Source organism: Plasmodium vivax, chromosome 6 (genome assembly GCF_000002415.2).
Source record: "Plasmodium vivax chromosome 6, whole genome shotgun sequence".
In the NCBI taxonomy this organism is placed as follows: Eukaryota; Apicomplexa; class Aconoidasida; order Haemosporida; family Plasmodiidae; genus Plasmodium; species Plasmodium vivax.
The window spans coordinates 786,184-796,232 of NC_009911.1; the positions used below are offsets into that span (position 1 = coordinate 786,184).

Below are 10,049 nucleotides of genomic sequence, written 5' to 3' on the forward strand. Positions count from 1 at the left end.
ATTCACTTTTTTCTGTTCACTTTTTTTTATTCATTTTTTTCTATTCACTTTACTTTTTTTTTTGCCGTGACTTAATTTCCATTATAATTTATTTAGCAATTTTTCCTTTGCATGCGCGGTGTAGAAGCAGCTGCATTTTGAATGGTGTGTGTTCACTAGGGGAGGGGGTGTAATTGCGGGTTCTTTAAAAAGGGGGTTAAAGAACAAATCGAGGCATGCGTGGAAAAAGCGTCACCACGTTGCAAAAAAAAAAAAAAACAAGAAAAAGAAAAAGTCACATAACGGAGTTAAATTCACGCAAGGCACAGCTACGTGAACAGATGCGATCTTGTTCAATTTTTTTTTTCCTTTTTTCATGTACCCTAATTTACAAAAAAAATTAGAAGCTAGCCACCGCGTAAATGTGTAACCTGGTTCGATCCGCGTCCCTCCAGGAAAAAAAAAAAAAAAAAAAAAAAAAAGAAAAACGAAGAAGAGGAGGAAGAACAGTTGGAAGAACAAAAACCAGCGGGTGAGAGAACAAATCACCATCCATGATTGTTAAAAAATGTGTACCACTTGGTTAACTCCACTTTGTTTTCCCCTTCGCGAAGTGCGCCTTCTCCGATTTGTTCTATTGGGAAGGCTAGCTGCTTGGCATTTATTGTCACTTTAAAAAAAATAAAAAAAAAAATAAAAAAAAAAAAAAACTGTTCAGGTGAAACGAGGCAAAAATGGGTTTCCAAAAAAAAAAAAAAAAAAAAACACACAAATGGTAGGGGCTCCACACCCTCGCCGTAACGTGCCATTTGTGGAAATTGCATTACAACAAAGTGGAAAGTACGCTCGGGAATCGTTTCACAATGGGGACATGTAACCTTTGGGTTAGCCATCGTCACTGAGAGGTTGTTACTCGCACGGTCGTGTTTGCCAGCTTAGCGCGGGAAACATCCCAGTCCGCCTCCTAAGGGCAGGCGCATCACCGTTTGACTGCGTAAATACCCATGTGTAAACTTTGGGGAATAACACCACCGACCATTTTTTTCTTCCAAATTTCGTGAATATTACACGTTGCGAATTGATTTTTTTTTCGCGTTCACAGCAGCTTAAAGGCCGATAAAATAACTTCCGCGCAGAGCGGATCAACACACTAACCATGCAAGGCTAGTGGGGGGCTCTCTTCCCCTGACGCGACGAAAGGGGGACCCGAAGGAACTGCCGCAAAGAGGTAGTTGTCACAAGTGGGGAAGGATGACGCCTTTTTTTTTTTTCCCCATTCGTGTGACCATTTACATTTGGTATTTCCTCATGCGCGGCTAAAAATTGCGGACAATTGCGGGCAATGTGCTACTTATAAAAAAAAAAAAAATTGAGCATGGGATGACAGTGCTGGCAGAGGGGGGCTGCCCAGGCAGTCTTTGATTTATCCCCCCGCGTGGTTAACTTTGTTCTCTTTTGCCCTCCTTTTTGCCGTTTTTTTTTTAAATCTGCTGCGCTTCGTCATTAGTGGGGGGACGATTCCTCACCATTTGGGAAGGCGTCCGGCATGGGCTTTTTTGCCGTGCGGAGAGGGTGTAAAAAAAAAAAAAAAAAAAAAAATAGTTGTACGTTGTTATGATGCTTAAAATGTGGATGGAGAAGGAACTCCAACATTGCCATTGTTCAATGCGTGGAAAATATGTACGGGGAAATAAAAAGGAGTGGCCATCCGATGCTGCTGCCATGTGTGTTTCCATCTGGGGTGACCTCCCCCCCTGCCTGTGCTGTCCTCCACTTGTGGGGGTGCGTTACGTTGCTGTGGAGGGGAGGCGCAAAAAGGCAGAGGAAAAACCTCAAGGGGGGGGGAAAAATGGCACACAAAATGGTACAAAAAATGGCGCATAAAATGGTGAACATGATGGCGAAAAAATAGCGAAAAAAATAGCCAAAAAAATAGCTAACAAAGCAGTGAACAAAGCAGTGAACAAAGCAGCGAAAAAGGAGGCACGCAACACAGCGCGAAGCCAGGGGATCACATGCATCCTCCAATTAAAACTCGCCTTTCCACGCGCGCCACGCACACCCTGTGGACGAAGCCACTTCCTCCCCCCTACCACCTCCACAGACTGTCCCCTAATAACACAAAATTATAAGCCTTGAAAATAACTGAGGGGACACACACACACACACACGAAAAAAAAAAAAAAAAAAAAAAAAAAAAAAGCTGTTAACATTGTGGAAAATATTTAAAGTTGGATGTGAAGGCATAACAAGTTGCAACTTAATTTTTTTTTTTTTTACATATTAAGCCTTTTCCTTTTTGCTCACTGATCGTTGCTTCCTTTTTTTTTTTTTTTTTTTTTTTTCTTCCGTTTGGTTTCATTGCTCCGTGTGCCGTCATCCTCGCGAAAGGCAAAAAAGCAGCGCAAAAATACAACGCAAAAAAGCAACGCAAAAACGCAACGCAAAAACGCAACGCAAAAACGCAACGCAAAAACGCAACGCAAAAACGCAACGCAAAAACGCAACGCAAAAACGCAACGCAAAAACGCAACGCAAAAACGCAACGCAAAAACGCAACGCAAAAACGCAACACAAAACACACATACCTCTTAACAGTGGACCATAGGAGGCGAAAAGGAAGCGAATGTAAAAATGCAAAGCGGCACTGGTGAGGAAGGAACACCTGTGGAGGACGCAGGGGAAGACGTGCCTTCTAGCAGAAGCAAAGACCACAATGATTGCTCCGCGCAGCAGGCGGGAGACTCCCCAAAGAGGTAACAAAAAAAAAAAAAAAAAAAAAAAATCACACATAAGATGAGAGAAGCACACCTATTGTGTATACCCATTTGGAACAACAAAAGAGGAGAGTTTGAACTGCTGCACGCAAAGGGGTGACCCATTTAAAGTGGCATGGCCGCCGCTAACCTAGTGTGCGACTCGACAGCGGCGGAGTCAACCTGCAGACTCGCACCTTCCATGCGGGCACTCAGCCGAGACAACAATTTTGCCATTGGGTATTCGCAAAGGTGCTGCGCAGAGCGGAGACCCCCCTGCTAGTTTTGACTCCCCACCGAACTCAACAAACGTACACGCGGCTAGAACGATGGAAACTCACAGAGGGGAGACGCCCTTATACAGTGTGACGCGCGTAGCAAAACGTCACACAGTTGGTGCGGGTGGCAACGAGGGAGAGTACACATGCCGGTTACCCACTCTAGCACATACGTGTATGCGCGCACTGCTCGACTCTAATTTGTTCCCATCCACCATCCTCATGCAACTCCCATTTTGCAGAAGTGACCTAACCGAAATTAAAAAAATGAGCAAGCCGGTGAATGGGTTTGCTGCTAGCATCGCCATGGAGGCGCTCGCGAAGGCGTCCACGTAAAAAAAAAAAAAGAAAAAAAAAAAGAAAAAAAGGAAGAGCAAAAAAAAAAGAAAAAGCGTGCACTGCTCAGTGTAGCTGCTCACCACATTCTAAAACATCGCTTGCTGAACCAGCTGCCTCTCACTTGGCCAGCCAAACATGCCCGCCTCCACCCCTTCATACATTCATTCCCTCCTTCCTCCCACCCGACGATGCAGATTTATTTCAAAAAATGAACGCGTCCACAAGGAGTACAGCGGCGTGGGGCTAAACAACGCAGAAGATAATCGCGACTCGCGGGAGCGCCTGGACGTCAACGGACACGCCGCTCACACGGGTGGAGCGAAAATCGGCCCAAACAAAAATTTGTAAGGATGGGAAGGAAAAAGAGCACTCATGCGGAAGTGTCACTGTGTGTATGTAAATATGCTGGTGCAGGGAAGTGAGTCTATATCACTTCCCCACGTACATATAATGCATCCCGCCCCTTTTTTTTTTTTTTTTTTTTTTTTTTTTCCTTCTTATGTTCAGCTTACACGGGGCTCACTCCATCATGCCAGGAACGGACAAGGAACTGCAGGAAAAGCTGAAGAACCGATGGTGCAACGCGTAAAAGGGGGAAGTCGCCCATTGGTCAGTTCTCCAAGCTGCTTTTTTGGACAATTTTGCGATAGTTTTTTTGATGACCCGTTTGATCATTCTTTCGATTTTTTTCGTTTTTTCGTTTTTTCGTTTTTTCGTTTTTTCGTTTTTTCGTTTTTTCGTTTTTTCGTTTTTTCGTTTTTTCGTTTTTTCGTTTTTTCGTTTTTTCGTTTTTTCGTTTTTTCGTTTTTTCGTTTTTTCGTTTTTTCCGCTTTTTTCGATTTATTTCCCATTTTCCCATTTCCCCTGCCTGCTCGACCCCCCCCCCGCTTCTCCCCCCCCGCTTCTCCCCCCCCGCTTCTCCCCCCCCGCTTCTCCCCCTCCGCTTCACTGATCCCTCTTTTGCACGCAGTCAAATCCGTTTTAGTAATGCCCGGAGGTGCGTCGGCGGCCCACCCCTACCCACAATGATACCCCCTTGTATGTGTCCGCACGTGTATATGTACGCCCCTTGTGCGTAATTTTTTTTTTTTTTTTTTTTTGCGTAGAGGAGCGTCGTCTACCCAAACGATGCTCAGTTGCACAACACTACAAAGGGGCGAACTCTCCTAACTTTGCAAAGCACCCAAAAGGGGAGCGGCATTCTTTCTTCACTCGTAAATTTTTGCATACAAGGCAGGTTTGCTTTAATCACCATGGAGGGTAATACCCCCTTGACGTTACAACACACTGTAATGTGTAGAATAAGGCAAGAAGGCACCCTACGTGACGTTGCTCAACAGGAGGTTCTTTCCCTCCACGTGGGGTTATTACCCCTCGTTTGAGTTTGCCATCTATTCAAGGGGAAGCTGCACGGTGGAAAAAAACAAGCACCACTCAAAAATAACAAAATTGACGTAGCAATGGCGAAGATACATGGGCAGCATTAGCACCGTTGCAACGTGTGGTTGTCTTTCTCCACCAAATGCATGGCGATATGGGTTGCCAATCCCTCTAGGCGTTCATTCTTGGAGCACCCAATGGCACTTCTCCTCCCCCAGTGCGGCACCCTCAACGTTGTGCTGCTTGGGTGAGACCCCCACCCACGTTCGTTCCCCTTTTCCGGGTGGGTCTCTCCAAAGGTTAATTTACAAAATGAGTTGATCCTCCTGTGCATACCTACTCACATGTGCATCGTTTTGTGTAAACGGTAGGATGGAAAGGGGGCGTCAAGTGGGGGAAAGCAGTCCTTTTTCTACCCCTCCATGTTAATCAATTTTTTTTTTTTTTTTTTTTTTTGCGTAAAAGGGGCTGCTACGTTGACTGTGCAAGTTCGCGTAGCAGACGAAGCGGTTTTGTTTTCCTCTTTTGGTTTTAGCTGTTCTGTTTGTTTCCTTTCGCTTTTTGCTTTCCCCTTCCGCTTTTCCTCTACTTTTTTTGCCGACGCAACATCTGCGCAGCTGAGGAAATCCCCCGCGGGCGCAAACCGAAGCTGCGTGACGATGAAGCATTTAAAAAAATAACTTTCGAAGCAATTTTTTTGCAATTCCTACACAACTTGCCATGAAAAAAAAATGCCAATGGAGGGATGACCGCGTTGATGTTTCTTCGTTAGCGGCGGGGAGAACTTTTTTTTTTTTTTTTTTTATTTCGCCCTCCCCTTCAAGTGTAAAATGGGTGAACATTTGCGTACTTGACATTTTTAAACATGGCGGATGAGGAGAGCTCCTGCGCAGGCGAGTATTTCGGTAGGCACTTCGCTGCCGCGCGGAGGCGTGGGATGCCCATACGGATGTACCAACCAGTCGGCAAGCCGCTCGACCGGTCAGCCGCCCACCGCTTCACTGCTCCTTTTCACCGCTCCCCTTCACCGCTCTTTTTCCCCCCTTTGCAGTTTCCAATTTGCCGTACGATGTGACGGAGGAGGAGCTGAAGGATTTTTTCAAACCGACGTGCGAGGTCACCCACTGCAGGTAGGAGAGTGAAGAGGTACTCCTCATCGGAGCAATGTTCAGAGGGGAGTAGCCCCCCTGGGGGGTGCCCATTTGAGGCGTGAAATGAGGCGTCCAAAAAGGGCTGCTAAATGAGGGCAGCCACAAGAGTCACACCGATGCATTACGCTTCTGTTTCACTTCTCTTCCCCACGAATTTGCAGACTGAAGAGGACAAAGCTCGGCATTACGAGTTGCCACGCGTACATACAGTTCGGGGGCAGTCCAAACGGAGTAGCGGTGCACGTGCGAAGGGAAAAACTCAAGGGTAGACAGTTGTGCATAGAAGCAGTGGGAAATGAAAACGACGAGGGGGAAGACGGGGAGGAGTTCCCCCCGTGGAAGCAGAGTCAGAGAGACGGACGGCACAACAATAGAGTGCCAACGAAGCAGCAGAGGGATGAGCAAGCAAAGCGTAGAATCAAGTGGAACCCCAAAAAGGTGAATGAAAAAATAGAAATTATTAACAAAAAAGGAATTATTACCAAACAGGGACATGCAATTCTTAATAACATGCATATGTATGATGTGGTCCTTTTAATTAAAAAAATGCAACAGCTGGTTAGACTCTCTCCTCAAGCGGCCATTAAAATTTTGAGCAACAATCAAACGGTATACTACTCCCTCATTCATGCCCTCTTCCTTTTGGGAATTCTAAACATTGAGATGAACCCCCTTAGCGAGGAGGAAATCACTCGGATGAAGTTTCATTCTCTTAAGAATAAGTTCCAGTTTCTGTGTGTGGAGAGCGAGGAGGAAGGGGAGGCAGACGCGTTGGCGGGGCAGCCGTGCCACCCGGGGGGTGCCGGCGGGTATGAAGTTGTTAGGGGGCACGCCGATAGGGGTGAAGCTGACTGGGGTGCTTCCGAATGGGGTGCCTCCGAATGGCGTGACGCCGACCGGGGTGCTGCTAACCGGGGTGATGCTAACGGGGGTGAGGCCGACCCAGGGGAGGTGAGCGACGGGGCGGGCCCGCCATGGGGCGGCCAGAATCACAACTACGAGCAGAGTGGCAGGCGGCAGCTGTACGACAGGGGAGGAGGGCCGAACGCAGTCAACATGGGGACGACCTCCTCATCGATGAAGCACTTAAGGGGAAAGAACCAGCCGGTGAGTAATAGGAAAAATGCATCCCGGGGGGTGTATAGCACAAATCAGGGTGCCTCCTATGGGGGCAATCATAACAGCTATGCGTCCATTAACCATTTGTATGTGCCGTCGGACGAAGGGCAGAGCGGGTACCCGGGGGAGAGGGATTCCGCCTTTGGGGAAATGGAGAAAGAGGCAGTGAAGGGGGGGGAGGGCCAATTTGGTCGATCGAATTTGTACGGCGCGGTTGGAAGTGGGCACCACGCACAGGAGCACTTGCAACGTCAAGTGCAACGCCAAGTGCAGCACCCCGCGCGGCAGCAGTTCGCCCCACTCGCCCTCTCAATGAACAACAGGCGGGGAGACGCCGGCGGGTACCCCCTCCAGGGGAGCTACGCCAGCAAGCATACCATGAAAGGAGGCAAAGTGAAGAGCAAAAGTAAAGGCAAAAATAAGCAAAAGAATAAGCAGAAGAATAAGCAAAAAAATAGGCAAAAGAATTTCACCAATATGATGCCGCTCGGCAGCAAAGCGGTCAGTGGAAACCCCTTTGCAGGTGGGGGCAGCAGACCAGTCGACTACGCCAGTAACAGTATGCAGGGAAACCCCAACGCGTATGATTACGGAGGGGAGTTCCCCAGTGGAAGGAGCACAGGTTTGTATGCAATGCGTGGTCAGGGGGACACAAAAATGGAAAAGGAAATTTATGCAAATTATTATGCGAGTGATGCTGCTGCGGGGCAGCGTGGCGGAGGGGAAGGGGCGGACCCGTTTGACAAACAGGTCGATTACGCTGGTGAGGTGAGCAACATGCGGATGAACAGTTATGGTGGAAACGCACAACGGAGGGGCAACCCCCCCGAGGGGGGCGCAGCCAACAGGAGGAAAGATAGCTTGACCAACTGGGAAGGAAATGATGGGACGTACCAAAGTGATGGAAGCGGTGTGGGTGGAGCGGATGCCAGGGGGGAACTCCTCAAAGGGAACCGCCCCAGGGAGGAGCCCACCTCGGCGCTGTACCGGAGGGTCACCTCCAGACAGCCTCATCACCAGGTGGAAAGCGAAGCATCGCGGAGAGATAGCCACACGAGCGACCTCCAGGGAGAAAACATACCCGAAGGGGAACACCTCGAGTTGGGGAAGAGGCTAATAAAAAAAATTAACACATCTACCAACCAGAGGAGGGGAATCAAACTGATCGACCGGAACAAGGGAAATGAAAAAAGGAAAGAAGAAGGAGTCATAAAGATAAAGAGTGTAGACCTCCATAATGATGAAGAAAAAGCGGAAGAAAAACTGCTAAGCAGTAGCTTGAGGGCGTTATTAAAAAAGGTAAATCTCAGTTTGAAGGACATTCCCTTTGCAGAGGAGGAGCTGGTGAAGGAGGTGATTAATGAGAAGCCCATCCTCGAGAACATCCTCATTAGTAAATATGCGGACATGGCTAGCTGGAACCGGGAGCAGGTGTTGCGAGTCCTCTCCATTAGGAAGTCCCTCAAGAGCCGCGGCTACAGCGTTAATGGGGTCATCTGAGGGGGGAAAGAATTAGCGGTGGAAGGTATCCGCTGCGTATGTTTGCTCACTAGGGGGTGTTCATTTGGGAGCCTCCCTCTCCCCCTTCTCCCCTTTTTTTTTTTTTTTTTTTTTATATTTTTATTTTTTTGTGCATTTTTGCCTTGAATAACTTTCGAGTGTCAAACGGTTTTTTAAGTGACGCGCGGAGGGAAAGGAGATAAAAAGAAGGGAAAAAAAAGGGAAAGAAATGCAAAGAAATGCAAAAAAATGCAAAAAAATGCAAAATGATGGGATAACAAACGAACGGATAACAAATCGCGAAGAACAAATTGTGCGTGCCGCGTGACGAACGGCGCTTCTTCAACCCGCCCGCGCCGCCTTCTTCACCCGATTGTGCAGCTTCGTATGCTTCGTGTGCAGCTTGCCAAAGCTCTGCTTCTGCACGAAGACGCGCTTGATGCTGTTCCCGAACTCGTCCACCTGGACGTTCCTTAACTTTTTTTTGCTTTTCTTCTTTAACTTTTGGTCTACATTTTGGGTCGCCTCCTCAAATAGGTGGTAGTTTGCCGTCTGGGCGTTCTCCAAAGCAAATTCGAAGCGTGGGCCGACCTCCTCCAGGGGGGGGAGGGGGTCACTTCCCTGCGGGGGGCCGAAGTGCTCCTTCTGGAGGAGGTACTGGCGGAAGGAGAGCACCTGCTGTGGGTTGTTACCCGCGCTGCCATCTGCTCCACCAACCGCGTTTGGCCCACCGCTCAGCGCGCTTACCACGATGAGGCGCTGCACAGAGGAGCTGCTCACCGACTCCACATTCCTGTGCTTGAAAAAGTCGAAGAGAACATTCCGCAGGTTCTTCGTAACGTCACTCTCCTCGAAGTAGGAGCCCTGAATCAGCACAACCGGCTTGGTATCACACAGGACGTCCTTCGCACGAGGAAACAGTTTCATGGGGATATACGAAAGGAGAGTAAAAACGTAATGGTCAAACAGCTGGTTGTTATATAACCTCCCCATAATAAATCTAGACGGCTTCTTCTTCGTAGAAAAAACGGAAAGAAAAAAGGAGCAACTGTTATGCACACATAAATCGACGAGTTCCTTCATCTTCGTCTGTATGTCTGCCAGGTTGGGGTGCACTTTGGGCATGTAACATGTGAAAGGCTTCTGTAGGTTATACATATCTTGCAGGAAGTTCTTTAGCTCCTCTGTCCTCTTGTTGCTGCAAATGAATAAGCAGTTCTTGGAGGACTCGTGTAACTCCCCCTTTCGCTTTTTCAAAATTAAAGTTCCTTTTCTCGTCTTCGCCTTGCCTTCCTCCAGCCGCTCCACGATTTGTTCCTTGCTTTGCTGCTCTTCCATTTTGGGGGGGCTTCACAGAAGGGGGACTTCACAAAAGGGGCTCTCTACCTATAGGAAGACCCACGAGAAGAAGAGCCCCCACAGATAAACCGTACGTAGCCTTCACGTATATGCCTGCAGAACGGGTCCTACCTTCTACGGAGTGTCTCCAATCGCGGATGTCTCTGCTCGTGTACGCTTATTATTATATTATTATGTCATGCGCATTG

General features: G+C 48.0%; 2 protein-coding genes across 2 annotated transcripts, besides 3 other annotated features; one reads left to right on the plus strand and one right to left on the minus strand.

Annotated features, from left to right (window-relative positions):
* The first annotated feature begins 250 nt into the window (after positions 1–250).
* Positions 251–276: a microsatellite.
* A 1,538-nt stretch (positions 277–1,814) lies between these two features.
* Positions 1,815–1,834: a microsatellite.
* Positions 1,835–2,259: 425 nt separating this feature from the next.
* Positions 2,260–2,376: a microsatellite.
* Positions 2,377–5,295: 2,919 nt separating this feature from the next.
* PVX_111295 (hypothetical protein, conserved) lies at positions 5,296–8,502 on the plus strand (the record flags this gene model as incomplete). Its single annotated transcript, XM_001608434.1, has 2 exons — positions 5,296–5,637; positions 5,784–8,502. The coding sequence occupies exon 2, from the start codon at positions 6,394–6,396 to the stop codon at positions 8,500–8,502; it is 2,109 nt and encodes a 702-aa protein (XP_001608484.1). The 5' UTR covers positions 5,296–5,637; positions 5,784–6,393.
* Positions 8,503–8,844: 342 nt separating this feature from the next.
* Positions 8,845–9,840, minus strand: PVX_111300 (brix domain containing protein; the record flags this gene model as incomplete). Its single annotated transcript, XM_001608435.1, has 1 exon — positions 8,845–9,840. One exon carries the CDS (start codon positions 9,838–9,840, stop codon positions 8,845–8,847), a length of 996 nt encoding a protein of 331 aa, XP_001608485.1.
* Between the last annotated feature and the right edge of the window lie 209 nt (positions 9,841–10,049).